Source organism: Haliotis cracherodii, unplaced genomic scaffold (assembly GCF_022045235.1).
Source record: "Haliotis cracherodii isolate W230 unplaced genomic scaffold, xgHalCrac1.p SCAF_1, whole genome shotgun sequence".
NCBI classification, from domain to species: Eukaryota; Metazoa; Mollusca; class Gastropoda; order Lepetellida; family Haliotidae; genus Haliotis; species Haliotis cracherodii.
The window spans coordinates 23,912,606-23,929,438 of NW_027266264.1; the positions used below are offsets into that span (position 1 = coordinate 23,912,606).

The 16,833-nt window shown below is 38.7% G+C and overlaps 1 protein-coding gene across 5 annotated transcripts in view; it reads right to left on the reverse strand.

Moving 5' to 3' along the window:
• The window catches only part of LOC139474770 (solute carrier organic anion transporter family member 4A1-like), a 143,564-nt gene that overhangs the window by 51,361 nt on the left and 75,370 nt on the right, over positions 1-16,833 (reverse strand). For all 5 annotated transcript variants that reach the window (XR_011653993.1, XR_011653996.1, XR_011653995.1 and 2 more), the window contains one exon: positions 8,364-9,163. Coding sequence is in view for 1 of the 5 variants with exons in the window: in XM_071257904.1 (XP_071114005.1) it covers positions 8,364-8,594 (231 nt within the window). In the remaining 4 variants the exon portion in view is untranslated. The remainder of the gene's footprint in view (positions 1-8,363; positions 9,164-16,833) is intronic.

Consider the following 16,833-nt stretch of genomic DNA (forward strand, 5'->3'; position numbering starts at 1 on the left):
ATGCTGTTTGTCGCCCCTTATGACAAGCATGGGTTGCTGAAGACCTATTCTAAGCCTGATCTTCACGGGAGACATAGCTAATGCTTCAGTTAAAATTTGTTAAATAAATATGCAAAGCAAACCAAATCTACCATGATATATATTAACACCAAAGAAAATCTACAGTGATATATATTGACACCAGATCACATCTACTGTGATATATATTGACACCAGAATGCACTTACTATGATTTATCATATAACGGGTAGGTTTCTCGGCAGGATCACCTGATGAATACGATATCTGTTGGGGTCATATGTAAATTGAGATGTAAATATCAAAGGGCAAGTAGGGACAACTTTCAGTGTTTACAAGCAAACATGGTGTCGTCCTTGTCCTTAGGCGATTGAGTCAGAAATATCCATCGGGAATCTGGAGAAACTACTGGGATAATTGCTATCATTAACACCACAATAGTCTAATATACTGAAAATCAGTGTCTTAATGCGACGTAGCTAAGGCATTTTCCAGGTTTTGGCAACTTTGGAGATATAAATTGCGAAACAATTTAGTGATTTCACTAGGCATTGGAATCAGATTCCAGATATATGCCTGTAGACCTCTGTAGTTTGGTACCCTGAATAGACACTATGTATTTAGCTCGGCAAAGCTCACTGAGTACAGTGTTTATTTCTAATACAGGATATTTGCCATCGCTAATGATAACCTCTCTATATATTGACACCAGACCTCATCTACCATGGTAAATATGGACACCAGACCGCATCTACCATGGTATATATTGACACCAGACCATATCTACCATGGTAAATATTGACACCAGACCACATCTACCATGGTATATATTGACACCAGACCACATCTACCATGGTATATATTGACCCCTGACCAAAACTACCATGGTATATATATATATATATATATATACCGTATTTTCTTGAGTATAGTGCGCACTTTTTTTCCAAAAAACACAGCTGTGTAGAAGGGGGTGCGCATTAAACACGAATTATGAGTTTGGATGTTTTTTTCCCCCATGGAAAGATATTACCGTGAGCACGAAACGCCGGAAATACCATGTCAACAAATCCATACTAAAGTACGCAAAATAATTATGTAATTACACTGTCTGTCTATTAAAAGTGTTCTTTGTATTTCTGGACTTATGTTTGTAACTTACTTTATTAATTTTATTCAAAATTCCTTATAATATTGTTTTTATTAATTTCGGCGAAATCGTGTGTGAAGCGATCGGAAGATCGCACAACTCACCGTTATTAACAGCAACCACGGTCAGAATACCGCTGTTGACGCCTTGAAACGAACTTTAGTTGACAGAGAATGGATACATATATCATAAATGACATACTTTGACTCGTTAAAAGTCATATTTGTTTTTGTTTGACGATTCTATGTCAACATGAAATTCTCGCGCTCACGTGATCCCGTGCGCGTGAGCCTTGACGGTGACTGGTCAGACATGTTCCATGTAAAAAATAATACCCGGGAATAGCGATCAGCTGCTTCGCTTAGGGTTATTATCATTTTAAATATGTTTAGTAAAGGCTGCATTTAATTAAGAAAATAATGGAATATATTATTCATGATAAATAAAATAGTTTCAGATACAATTGTTGCCGATCCTTGCATTAAAAATCCTGTAAAGTTATATCATTGGGTGTGTCTTGACCGAATCACCGGTCGATTCCAAGAAAACGTGTGTACAGCTGATTGCTGTTTCCGGCTTAGTTTACGAGAAAATACACAAGGTAATCTTAATCCCTAGATATAAAACAATGCCTAGCAGAACAATACTATTTAAACGGTAAATAAACATGTCTGGTGATTTTTTATCTCAAATTTCGAATTTGTACTGACGGAAGTTTCTCAGCACCCGTTCGTTTGCCGGACTTCGCTGAAAGGGTACGGTGTAAATTTTTTTCTGCGCATAATATTCAAATTTCTTTTTTTCCAAAATATTGAACCCGCTAGAGGGGGGTGCGCATTATACATGGGTGCGCACTATACTCAAGAAAATACGGTATATATATTGACACCAGACCACTTCTACAATGGTATATATTGACACCAAACCACATCTACCATGGTATATATTGACACCAGACCATGTCTACTGTGATATATATTGACACCAGACCACATATACTGTGACATATTCTGAAAGCTTCTGAAGGAAGGGCTTCACCTTCCACCTTGAACCACCTTGAACTAAATATGTTGGTATACAACATCCACTTGAACACAAATACAGTTCAGCACAATGTTTACCAACACTATTTGTACATGCAAATACAGTTCTTAAAGAGACATGAACTGGGTAGAACTGAGTGGGATTACTTTTGAAATCAAGATTGGCCAACATTCAAAAGTCAGTATTTAATGGATCAGAAAACAGATTATACACATGACATGATGGTGACAGGATTTATACTATACTAAATTTTGAAGTAGATTTTGTTTGCACAACTAATATAATTTTAACAAAGTAAGCTTAAAAGCTTTGGTTTGTTGTTTGTTTGTTGAACGCCGTATTCAGCAATATTCCAGCTATATGATTGCGGTCTGAAAATAATCGAGTCTGGACAAGACAATCCAGTGATTGACATCATGAGCATCGATCCACACAATTGGGATCGATGACATGCATCAACCAAGTCAGCGAGCCTGACCACCCGATCCCATTAGTCGCCTCTTATGACAAGCATAGTCACCTTTTAGGGCAAGCTTGGGTTGCTGAAGACCTATTCTACCCCAGATCTATCAGGGTGCTGTTCCACAAAGTGATGTTAGTACTAAGAAAATATAACTCGCATATTTTAATACTGGCCATGGCGCACGACAATCATGATCACATTGCGGAACAGTGCACTGATGGATACTATGTTAGCCAAACCAAAATCTGGAAACTTGTTTGACAAGTCTGAAACATGTAGGCCCTTTTTAACAAAGCAATCTTAGTGCAAAGACAATCAGAGGTGAGGTGAAATTGGGTTTAATGTCGAGTCCAAGATTATATAGCGACGTTGTGTGCGTGTGTGCGCGCGTACGTGCGCGCTCGTGTGCATGCTTGCTTGCACTTATTCAGACTGATGCCTATTTATAGTGCTAGCTCACGGAGATACCATGCCGCAGTTTAACATGAATACCCCACTCAGACACAGTATACTGACTCCAAGCCAACCAGTGCTTGTTTTCGCCCTTTATGCCGAGTGCCAGACAGGGTAACAAGTAGCAACTCTTAACGTTTTTTGGTATGACGTGGCCGGGGATCGAACCCTGGACGTTCTGCTATCCAGGCAGATGGAGGCAGTCAAAATAATCATAAAAAATCGTAATCATACTCTAACAGAATCATCATCATCATCATCATCATCATCATCATCATCATCTTGGTGCTATGACTGCCATACATAACAGAACCCTGGTTTCAACAATGTGGTTCAGTTTTCAGATTACTGTTGAAAATAGTCTTGTAATTGGGGCTCAACTATTCTTTTTTTTTCTGAACAAAATACGGAACCTAACATTTTGCACAACCTCTAACAAGCTGACCAATTGATCATTTTAGATTCATCGGTCCTGCATTCTTTATACTGGTATTTGTCCAGTTGAGTATTTGTCAAGCCTTGTTATAGTGCTGTAACTAGTGCACCTGCCTTACCAACAGCAAGCGTATTACGTGTACAGATGTAATTTGATATCATGCTTTGGATTCTAGTTTTAAAATCTCCCCAAATTGATACATTATTACTTTTTAAAATTGCAAAAAATGTCACACAAATTTTTTCTCCCTATATTTCCTCCATTCAGATGCTTAAAATATAATTGTCGGCTCTCGGCTTCAACTCAGACAATGTGAAAAGGGAATGTATTGAATAAGAACAAGTTACAAAGGCTATGCAGGGTGTATGTCCCTAGTGAAGGGGTAGGTCCTAAGTCTATAGTCATGGACTTATGACACTGAAGGGCAGATCAAGCATTCTTAAAAGGGAGGGGTCCAAAATATCAAAATCCTCTCTGGATCCACCTATAGAACTCATTCACAAAGAACGGAACACCTGTAGTTCTGAGAAGGTTATTCCACATACATGTATCACACAGTCATTTGATTAATTGTGGGGAGAAAACAATTTGTAATATCATGAACAATGAAAAACATTGTGACATTGTTCTCAACAACTGAATGATATGACATCAGGTGATTTCAGCTGACCAATAAAATAAAATTAACTAAAGCGTATGTTTATCACATGACCTAGTGTGGTATAATGGGGAAGTCCGTACTGTTACACTAACATGCCAGAAAAATGTGAAGTCATTCCACAATACAATTCATACTCTAAACTATAAGGAAAAAATCATGACACATGACATCTTTGGAGAATCATATCGAAATATTTGGCTCTGATATTTGAGCAATTATTTTTTAGGTATTGAAAACGCCTTGAATTCGGCACACAAAGGGCTCACTGAAGCATGTACTCTCATGATATTTATACATACAATTATGTCTGCATGGACATTTCTCAGGGACAAAAGTGACCTCACGTGAACTTACAGAACATTATGCCTTCCTGTATGCTACAGTCGTAATGTGACAGATCTGCTGTAAGCCAGATTGTAATACCCGTCAGCTCAGCCTTCAGAATACATTAAAAGTAGCTTCATGGTCCTTGGTCCTATCAGAACTTGCCACTCTGCTTGTCTCAAGCTAAGTTTGTTGCTCGTTTCTTGTTAAAGCTGCACTCAGCAATATTCCAGATATATGACGGAAGTCAGTATAAATAATCTAATCGGGACCAGACAATCCAGTGATTGACATCATGAGCATTGATCTACACAAGTTTGGGATACGATGACATGCATCAACCAGGTCAGCGAGTCTGACAACCCGATCCTGTTAGTCGCCTCTTACGACAAGCATGGGTTGCTGAAGACCAATTCTAACCCGGAATCTTCATGGGTCTCAAGCTAAGAATTCTATGGTATGCTACAAGTTAACAAAGTTCCTCCATCTTCAACTGCACTGAACATATCCAAACACATCCTCGATTGTCCAGGGTATAATACCTCCACTCATTTAGGATATATACCTTGGCCCAAATTGCCACAATAGCTTTGTTTAGGAAACATAAAATGTCCATTCAAGAGAAAGGGCAAAATAGCTGTTAAAATTATACGAAAGGACCACAGAAAGTCAGTGATGACACCAGGTGTCTGAGAAAATGGTGAGCATGTCCTGCCTGACTGGCAGAACCTGCATGTCTCCATCACTGATTTGGTACAGAATTTCTCTCACTTATTTGATTGGTCAGCTATTTTATGCATTGTGACATTCAAAATGAAACGAAGGGGGTGATTGGTCCAGTTTTATTATTGTAACAGAATGGAGTATTTACACACTGGATAAATGAGGGTGATTCAAACATGGTAACTACTCAATTGATAACACCCCACTTATTTCAATGTGTACAGAGAAACCTCACTAGTCTGGAGTGTGTTAATCTGAAACCCCTGCTTTCCGGATGATTCTTGTAGGTGAGGTGAGGTGAGGTGAGGTGAGGTGAGGTGAGGTGAGGTGAGGTGAGCTGAAAAGGGTTTAATGTCGCATTCAAGATTATTGCTCTTCTATAGCAGCAAGTGTGCATGTCTGTTTGTACAAGTCCTGTACAATACTGGTTTTATAGTGCTAGCCCACTGAGATACCATGAAGCAGTGTAATATAGATACCCCACTCAGACACAGCATACCGACTGCCAGGCAGGGTAACAAGTACCTTCTTTTAATGTGTTTTGGTATGATGCAGCCAGGGATTGAAAAAAACCAAAAAATCTCGAAAATTATGTCAAACCGTAACATCAAACCAGGGCAAAATGAATTGTCATTGTTTTCTAGTCTTAATTTCAGTCACAATGACCTTCCACGGCTCCCCTCATTGCCCCGTCCCTGAACTTGAAGAGGTTGCTAATGGCACTATACATGAGCATGCATGACAGGAAGACTGTTCTCATAGAAGAGCAAGATTTGCAATTTCTTAAAGCCATACCTTGACAACTAACAAATCTATTTGCCAAAATTTTCTTACCAAATATTTTCAAAAGAAAGTTTTTGATTAATCACTCTGCTTCTAATATGAGAACATTATCATAAAACATTATTAAAGTTTCTATTTCGAAATGATTCCACAATTATTGATTAACCATATCTTGCAGCCAACAGAACAACTCTTTGCAAATTTAGTTAAAGTTATGAAAAGTTATATTTAGATATTTAACCACATATAATCCTATCTATTAACAAAAGAAACAACTTAAAAAATCAATATTTTTGACCAGTAGAAATAGATACGAACACTGAGTTAGTCTAATTAAATATCTCAATAGAATTTTGCCATCATTTTTTATCCTTAGTTTGTCAGCATAATACCGAGTGGTAGCATCTAGGATTTGCATCACTTTGGGTTTTTAACCCACGCTAATGAATTAGAGGCACAGTCCTGGATTTTTATAGAGGTTTACAGGGTGGTGCTTCATTGAGAGAGAGTGAGTGAGTATAGATTTACGCCGCTTTTAGCAATATTCCAGAGATGGGCTTCACACATTGTACCCATGTCGGGAATCGAATCCGGGTCTTCGGTGTGACGAGTGAACGCTTTAACCACCAGGCTACCCGCCCGCCCCGGTTCATGGAGAAACTATGTATACGACTCAAAAGAAGCTGGAACACTCCATTCTTTCATATGAATTTCATCTGACCATGGTTAATCTGACATATCAAATTAAGTATAATCATATGAAAAAGTTGGTAGTTCTTTAACTTCTCTTGAATACCAGTGTTGTGGACTTCCAATTTCATTTAGACATGAGCACAGATTTTATACCCTATTAGACTGACCAAAAAAAAATTTTCAAGTTCATTCAAGTTTTTGTTCACTTTGGTCAAAGCAATTATTTGCTAGTCACTGCTATATCATCAGAAAATATATATTTTATCAAAATATTACATTACCATGACTTTTCCAAAAGTTTATAACCACAATTTTCTAAAACTATCCCAGACCTAGGAAACTCAAACTAAAACTTAGTCAATTTTCCGTACATAATGAGCCTTAGGAATCCTGCACTTGATGTATGAGATGTATAAAGACGACAGAAGTTGAATCATGGCATCTTTATACTCCTGTCTACTGCTAAGTATCAGGTAATATTGGGGTAACGTTGGTCTACTGACACGTGTGATATATGAGCTGTATTAATTGGTCCTGCCTAACTAACATAATAACATGGAGGTGCGATTTGTTTCAAATTGGTCATAAAACCCTCATGCATCATACCATATTTGCTGCAATATGCACCCGGGGGCACTAAGGAAATTGACACAACGGGGTGCTCATTAAAAGGAGTATAATTTGTTGTCAGAGATTGAGTGGTCGTAAACAAACTTAGTTCAAACGACAAGGAAACTAAATGATTTCAAAAAAAATTAACACGTAAATATATTCCCCTTGTACATAGCTGTCTTCTGAATATAATCTGCAATACTTACAACAAAATACAAACAGTCACTTATAAAGATTACTTACACTGGTCTAGAAGTTGGTCAGGGGTATTTACTGTAGCGGGGCACCTGACATGGTGAATATGGTGTATAATTTCCAGACCCCAGAAATAACAATTAAACATTCAGGGCATATTATTTATATATGGTACGACTTGTTTGTGTATATGTTTTACAAGCATCCAGAATGCTCCATTTGATATAAAAGTAGCAATACATTAATTTTATGTGAAAACTGGAAAAAACTGTTCATCACTTCAATTTCTGGTGTGTTTACAATATAAGTAGAAAACATCACAGGATCATGGAGTACGTTTAGCGATGTACTTGACAAATGAGGCTTGTCTGACAGTAGCTGTAATTCACAAGATTGATTTATTGATTAATCCATTTCTAAACAGAACATCTCAACTTGTCACATAATAGAAACCACATTGCATTATTTGTGACTTCAATAAGAAAAATGCTTCGCTAAAATCCTGTTATTCATGTTATGAATTAAAATGGAGTGTCAGGACCATTCAGGGTGTGTTTATTCAATGACTCAGTCATACGTAACAACGCATGTAATGTTAAACATCCCTGATCCAATGATCTCAAATGACCATTAAACTACTGAAAGAGGTATTAACTCACTCTACCTGACTAAACACCAAGGGGTCATCAATACATCACCACTGATCCAGAAAATTGACATCAGTTTGATGACCGTTGAACGGCATGTCAATATTACCTGCAATAACACCTGTTTCTACTAAGCCGTAATCATCAAAGTGGCCACTCACCTGTATTGCCCCTGCCCAGCAAAGCCAGAATAAAACCCATTTAGGGTTTCTGAAACGCTGACAACAACCAGGCTTGAATGGTCCCCATCCACATGACCCCCCATCATCCTCGGGGGCGTTTTTCTGGACATACGTCAGCTCATCGATGGGAGACACGGCATTCTTCGACTCCGCCATGGTCCCTTCCATGGCTGTGTAATCCACAACGGGGCGAGCTTTAAGCTTTGTCATGGTGAGCGATCTAGGTCAAGTTATTCAAGCGGCAATTTGACAAGTAGACTTCAGGTGAGATGTAGACAAGCTTTCTCACTCCCTTAACATTGCACGGACTAATCACTTAAGCCCTTATCACATCTGCATAGTTTTCATAAATGTGTTTGTAGGACATGAGACAATTGTAACTGCTTGTCTTCAATGTGGTACAGAAATTAATATGATATTTGATATTCTTTTGCACTTTATATCAGTGTTTGTCTCTCCTGCACAGATGATCACTGATGAGGACTAATCAATTAATTAATTAATTAATTAATTAATTTATTAATCAGTTGTACCAATATTTGTTCTCACACAAGGTGTTATTTCTCTTCCTGGGCACTTTGTTTATGAACAAACAATTATAAGATTTTCTTGAAGACGATGTGGATGTTGAGGTGAAGGATTCCTATGTCCATCAGGAGGCAGTTTGCCAGTGTGGCCGGGTACATATAGAGTGGTCACACACCAGCTGCATGTCACACAACACCTCCGGCACCGCTGTGCTCCTCCCCATCATTCATCACAGTACCAGTGATGGCTACCTGCAAACACAAGTACATACTGTTTACCACAACATCAACATAGAAATGAAATATTTGATGAGGACAATCATCACATATATATTCAACCACAAGTACACATTGTTTACCACAACATTAACATAGAAATGAAATACTTAATGTTAGTTGGTTTGTTGTTTAACGCCACACTCAGCAATATTCCAGCTATATGACGGCGGTCTGTAAATAATGGAGGCTGGCCCAAGCAATCCAGTGATTAATGTCATGAGCATCAATCCACACAATTGTAATGGTGAGATAACTACATATATACATTGTATTACATTGCACACAATTATTACAGACTTTGTACTGTGGGAAATGTTGTACAAACTAATACAATCATCACACCTGCACACATTGTATTACATTGTACACGATTTATTACCAATAGTCATCACACCTGCAAACATTGTATTAGATTGCATAACATTACCCAAATACAGTACAATTATCACATATGTATATACAATGTATAAGATTGTATAAATATTTACTAACAGTACAATGTCATATATGTATACATGGCATAAGATCCATAACACTTACAAACAGAATACTACTGTTAGAGGAAATAATCAGTGTGTGGTAGGTCAGCGACAGTGCATGTGATACATACTGTATACATAATATAATACATAAACTGTAAATGATGCTTGACATAAGGAATATATAACAGATATCAGATCATTATCACATTCAAAATTACAGCAATCTAGAAAATGTCATCCTTGGATGAGAAATCCATGACATTATACCGGTATAGTGCATGAACATATATTTGGGTAAAATCATATTTATTTTCAAAACAAAAACTGGATTGTTCAACAGGAAAAGGCCTATTTTAAGACATCTCCCACACAAATATGTTTACAACAGCTGGAAGTATAGTACACGATGTGGGTCCAATCAATCAAATATATGCATAATTTAAAGTATGTTCTTGTGTATGCAAATAAATATTCTATAAATACTCTGTGGCTAACCAAAATGTTTAGTAAGGCTGACAAATTCATGGACAGATGCTTTTGTTTAATCACTGTTCAGATACCTTGCATCTTGACCTCAGGCTCATTTCTTCAAATCTTTAATCAGTTATACAATTCTCTACACACTAACATTGGTACCTTTCATACGTCTAAAAACCTGATTATGTCTGATTGATAAATTAATCTGCTATTAACATTTGTCTGCTCCAAATATTTTCTATGTTTGAAAGCCAACTTCATCTTTACAACAGTCGTGTTAATCGATACCTCTATTACGAAACACTAGAGCATGATTTACAGATATCCGATAAACAGCTTTATATGTCAACAGATCTGTGTGGAGTTTTTTATTCACATAACACAGACTGTTGAAACATGACTGGTAAACATTTAAAGGTCAGTGTGTCAACATGACCTTGTGTCTCACTGTCGCCTAATATGTGAGTGAGTGAGTGAGTGAGTGAGTGAGTGAGTCTGCAACTCAGAATGTTTAATTTTGATGTTGTCAGATCATGTTGAAGTAAGAATAACCTTAGCTGATAGCTTTATATAAAAGCTTCAACCAGAAACTGAATGTGATACAGATATGAAATATGACCATACAAATCTAGCTTATATAAGGAAATAACACATCTCATATTCAAACACTGATGTATCAGTCACAAATACATCAACAAAGCAATGAAATGAGTTTGACCTGGCTAACAAGGCCTATGGTATGGTATATGCCATATTCACCTTCTGAAGTAAGTAATACTTGGCTAACAAGGCCTATGGTATGGTATATGCCATATTCACCTTCTTAAGTAAGTAATACCTGGCTAACGAGGCCTATGGTATAGTATATGCCATATTTACCTTCTTAAGTAAGTAATACCTGGCTAACAAAGCCTATATTTACCTTATTAAGTAAGTAATACCTGGTTAACAAGGCCTATGGTATGGTATATGCCATATTTACCTTCTTAAGTAAGTAATACCTGACTAACAAGGCCTATAGTATGGTATATGCCATATTCACCTTCTTAAGTAAGTAATACCTGGCTAACAAGGCCTATGCAGTGAGCCATGACATGAGCATCAAAAAGGACATGAACAGTAAAGATATGTAGCCATCTACTGTCTGTTCATACCAGGGGAGCACAGTGAGTGAGTTGTTCAGTTCAGTTGGGGGACATCACTGATGGGGCTTGACTGGGAATGAGCTGTTGGGTAGGAGTCATATCACAGAGCATCGGCTTAATGTGGGAGAAAAGCGTTGCAGGTGATAGTTCACCACTGCGGTGAACCATAGGTTTGGTGCTGACAAACCAAAGATCGTAATCAGGGAGAATCTGGGATTTGTACACACGATCATTTAATCCTGTTAGCCTAAGGGATGCAACTCTGTACAGCGAATTGTAGCACCTCAGACTACAGGACCCTGGTTCAGTGTAAGGCTGATGACAGACTTAGTAATAATATAAACTTGTGAATGCATGAATTAAGGCACACAGCTTGGGCAAATAATGCTATATCAGTGGTTCTTCATTTTGAAAATTACAACTGAAAACCAAATATTTTGAAATTAATATAATTCATTCCTCATCTCCAGGCAAGCCCCTACTCTACAAGCTATGGTATGGACATATAATCCTAACCACCAACCAGATGTTTCTGACAGTATTACTGGCTACACATATGGACTGTAGCTAAACAAATATACATTCATATATCACATTTCTAAATGCTGATCCTATCGTAAAAAGATTAATTTCATGTTCCTTTGCTTGAGCCAAATGAAGAAATAGGAACAGCTCATATCTAAACCTTGAATATAAACAGGCAATTTCCTCTCTAAACAGAGCGAGTTGAATTACTTTAAGATATGCTTTTTTGGTAAATATTTACATGTGAAGTGAAATTGTGGTCAGGTGTTTTTAACTCAGTGTGGAAAGCAGGCGTAAGGGAAGCTTATGTATTACGTAAATCCAGTCAAATGTTTCACAGATAGGCCTACCCTAAATATTGCCAATGTTTCACAGATAGGCCTACCCTAAATATTGCCAATGTTTCACAGATAGGCCTACCCTAAATATTGCCAATGCTTCACAGATAGGCCTACCCTAAATATTGCCAATGTTTCACAGATAGGCCTACCCTAAATATTGCCAATGCTTCACAGATAGGCCTACCCTAAATATTGCCAATGTTTCACAGATAGGCCGACCCTAAATATTGCCATGTAAAACAATAGAAGTGAGTGCATTTTACCCTCTTTCAGCAATATTCCAGCAATATCACAGAGCGTGACACCTGAAATGGGCTTCACACGAATGTGAGGAATCAAATCCAGGCCTTTGGCATGGTGAGCAAACACTTTAACCACTAGGCTACCCACCTCCCTTAAAAAAATAGAATGTAAGTCTGTTTGATTTAACTATATCATTAATTCAAATATCTACTTTTTTGTATTCAATGCCTTTATAGGTCAATATTATGATATAAATGTCAAAAATACATTTTTAAAACGACCTGTCAGTTCTATTTAGTTTCCATTTAACCTTCTGTGTTTTGTCATATTGGTCTTCCAATTTTATTAAACAGGAAACATAAATTGTTGGCTTAATGTTTACAATCTGTGACTGAGACTGATAAAGATTTCAGAAAACACATAAAAGTGTGAGGACTGCACGAGGCTGCAGGTGTTTGCTGCATGATGCACTATTGCACCATCAGGCGACACCACTACACCATCACCTGTTGGGGTCGATCACCAATTGACAGACTGCCATGTCCAGATAAAATCATAACTTTATATTCTCACTCTCTAGATCAACATTTGACGATACACTACATCAAAGTATATCTTAGGAGAGCTAATTCTTTATGAATTTATGTGCAATGAAGTGTTATGGTGATATCAGTTTCATAAATACTGCTAATGCTACTTCATGGCAATTTGAGGTCTTTTCATCTATAGTCTGCTACTACAGAAACAGGTGTTGAATGATGTACATGAGAACAGTGTCATGGAGCTGTCTACATATATAAGTGAAATATCCGGATGGTTCAACTGTGTTGTCAGAATGAGGCAATAGTGTTGATATGCAGTGGTGTTGATGCAATAGGTTTTTTTTGTGGCTAACAATTTTTTTTATTCTTCGTAATGACATTTCTGACTGACTGACTGACTGACTGACTTGCCCTGGAAGCAACTCTGTCTATGAACTACTGCTGGTTACAGCATGTCAGTCCCTCAACTGAACACCAGACCATCACCATCAGCACGTGCCCTGGAAGCAACTCTGTCTATGAACTACTGCTGGTTACAGCATGTCAGTCCCTCAACTGAACACCAGACCATCACCATCAACACGTGCCCTGGAAGCAACTCTGTCTATGAACTACTGCTGGTTACAGCATGTCAGTCCCTCAACTGAACACCAGACCATCACCATCAGCACGTGCCCTGGAAGCAACTCTGTCTATGAACTACTGCTGGTTACAGCATGTCAGTCCCTCAACTGAACACCAGACCATCACCATCAGCACGTGCCCTGGAAGTAACTCTGTCTATGAACTACTGCTGGTTACAGCATGTCAGTCCCTCAACTGAACACCAGACCATCACCATCAGCACGTGCCCTGGAAGCAACTCTGTCTATGAACTACTGCTGGTTACATCATGTCAGTCCCTCAACTGAACACCAGACCATCACCATCAGCACGTGCCCTGGAAGCAACTCTGTCTATGAACTACTGCTGGTTACAGCATGTCAGTCCCTCAACTGAACACCTCACCATCAGCACGTGCCCTGGAAGCAACTCTGTCTATGAACTACTGCTGGTTACAGCATGTCAGTCCCTCAACTGAACACCAGACCATCACCATCAGCACGTGCCCTGGAAGCAACTCTGTCTATGAACTACTGCTGGTTACAGCATGTCAGTCCCTCAACTGAACACCAGACCATCACCATCAGCACGTGCCCTGGAAGTAACTCTGTCTATGAACTACTGCTGGTTACAGCATGTCAGTCCCTCAACTGAACACCAGACCATCACCATCAGCACGTGCCCTGGAAGTAACTCTGTCTATGAACTACTGCTGGTTACAGCATGTCAGTCCCTCAACTGAACACCTCACCATCAGCATGTGCCCTGGAAGTAACTCTGTCTATGAACTACTGCTGGTTACAGCATGTCAGTCCCTCAACTGAACACCAGACCATCTCCATCAGCACGTGCCCTGGAAGTAACTCTGTCTATGAACTACTGCTGGTTACAGCATGTCAGTCCCTCAACTGAACACCAGACCATCACCATCAGCACGTGCCCTGGAAGCAACTCTGTCTATGAACTACTTCAGATATAAAATTATATCAGAATACTACCCAAAAGAAGCTAAGGACCACCCAATTCTTTCATATTACAAAAGGTAATCTGTCATATAGACTAACATCTAGCCTTCTGAAATGAACATATCTTACAGAAAAAACAAGGCATCTTAATAAAAATATAATAAAAAGGAGCGCAGTCTGGGCTCTTCATTTTCAAATAGTAATCTACACTTGCCAAACATTATAGACTTGCATTGGCTGTATTGGATATATTTCTATCAGGATCTGAATGACAGATTAACTATTGTAATATGCAAGAATTGGGTGGTCCTTAACTTCTTTTGAGTAGTATATATCCAACATGCTCATGTCACTGATGACATGCAATACACATACAGCAATAGTTTTTTCCTATATACAAGTAATTCAATACAAACCGATAATTTAAGAAATATTTTTTGTCCCAGTACCAATTAAACTTTTAAATTGAAAGTTACAACTTGTGCCATCTACCTTTCTAGGTGAGCCAGAAGACCCAGGAGAGCCTGTGTACACAGTGCTCCTATCTCTACATGCTGGAACTGACATGGGGCATGTTGTGATGTCAACATCTGGTAACTCTACCTCCTCGGGCCCACTTTCTAATTAATGTCTGCACAATTCAGCAACAGGCTGTGCAGAGGAAGGGAGATAACTCTTGGACCTGTCACCTACTTCTGTGACCGAGATAACAGACTTCACATCAGCGTGGGAGTGAGTGAGTGAGTGAGTGAGAGAATTTTGGAATACTGAGTAATAAATCCAGGACAGCATAACAAAGATATCTTTGGCATTGATGCATGCTTTAGTGGCGTGTTATACGAACCTGTTCACTGCTAGATTGTGTTTCAGGCTGTTTGTTATTAAATGGGAACGGTACAGATAATCTGCTGACACACTGAAGGGAGACAGGCTGACCATAAACAGTGTCATTTGTACACCATGTGGTCCAGTTATTAAATTTGTTGAGTGACTTTGACACCACTTTGCACAGCATTTCAGTTACATCTAGGATCTTAGCCTACTGCATCGAGCATCTTAGCCTACTGCATCTGGCATCTGAGCCTACTACATCTAGCATCTTAGCCTACTGCATCTAGCATCTTAGCCTACTGCATCTGGCATCTTAGCCTACTATATCTAGCATCTTAGCCCACTGCATCTAGCATCTTAGCCTACTGCATCTGGCATTTTAGCCTACTGCATCTAGCATCTTAGCCTAATGTTTGAAGAAAGCCCAAAGTTATGTTTACCACTTTGGTGAAACCCACGAGTTTTGAAATGACAAACCAAACATCATAATGAGGGTGAATCTGGGATTCGAACCCACGATTGTACGATTTGGCACGCGGGATGAATGATACTGTGCAGCAAACCACAGTGTCTTACATGAGTGGCCACACACACACGCCTAAATAAAACATCAGCTCTCGTGGAAATCAGCATCACAAGGCATTCCATACAAAACCAGACAATATTAGGGATCGAGGGTCACTATTAAATTGATACATTTTAGGTTAGATTCAAATCTATGATAAGATCCTTGTGGGTCAAAACATGTCCGATGACAAATGACTTTTCAACAGCAGGAAGTCCTTGGGCTTCGCTGTGTCAATCAATCACTGTAAGGAATGTCCATGTGGACTTCAGCTCGCCATTGTATACTCAACTAAAAACTTAGTGATCATGAATATTTGGGGGGATATTTTTATGAAATTGTGTGCTCAGTCTTCTCTACAAAAAAACATCCCTCAAAATATTCATGATTCATAACTTTTTTTGTTCAGTGTATATAATGATAGGAGATATTTTAACAGCGACAATTTGTAGTTGGTGTAGTGGACATAAAATTTCTGAGCCCACTGACAGGATTCAAACCACGAACCTTCTGATCCACGGTCAGACGCCTTGTCCACCTGACAAAAGAGGTTAACCCCATCTGTGGGATGACTCCACGACTCCACGACCTGCTACATACTCAACTAAAGGCTCTAAAGGCTGCAGAGTAGAATACTGAGACTTATGTTGCTCAAATTTAATATGAATGTGCTAAGCCCCATGTTGGGCGCCAATGTATGCGGCCATAAAATTTCTGAGTCCCTTGATGGGATTCGAACCTGGGACCTTCTGATTCAAGGTCGGACGCCTTCTCAACATGACCAAAGAGGTTAACCCTGTGGGATGACTCCACACCCTACTACATAAGCAACAGCTAGCTGCTAGAATGATTTCATCTCAATAGACACTCTAATCAATGCCAGCCATAAAAAAAGAAAAAAAAACATCCAAATGAAAAAAAAAT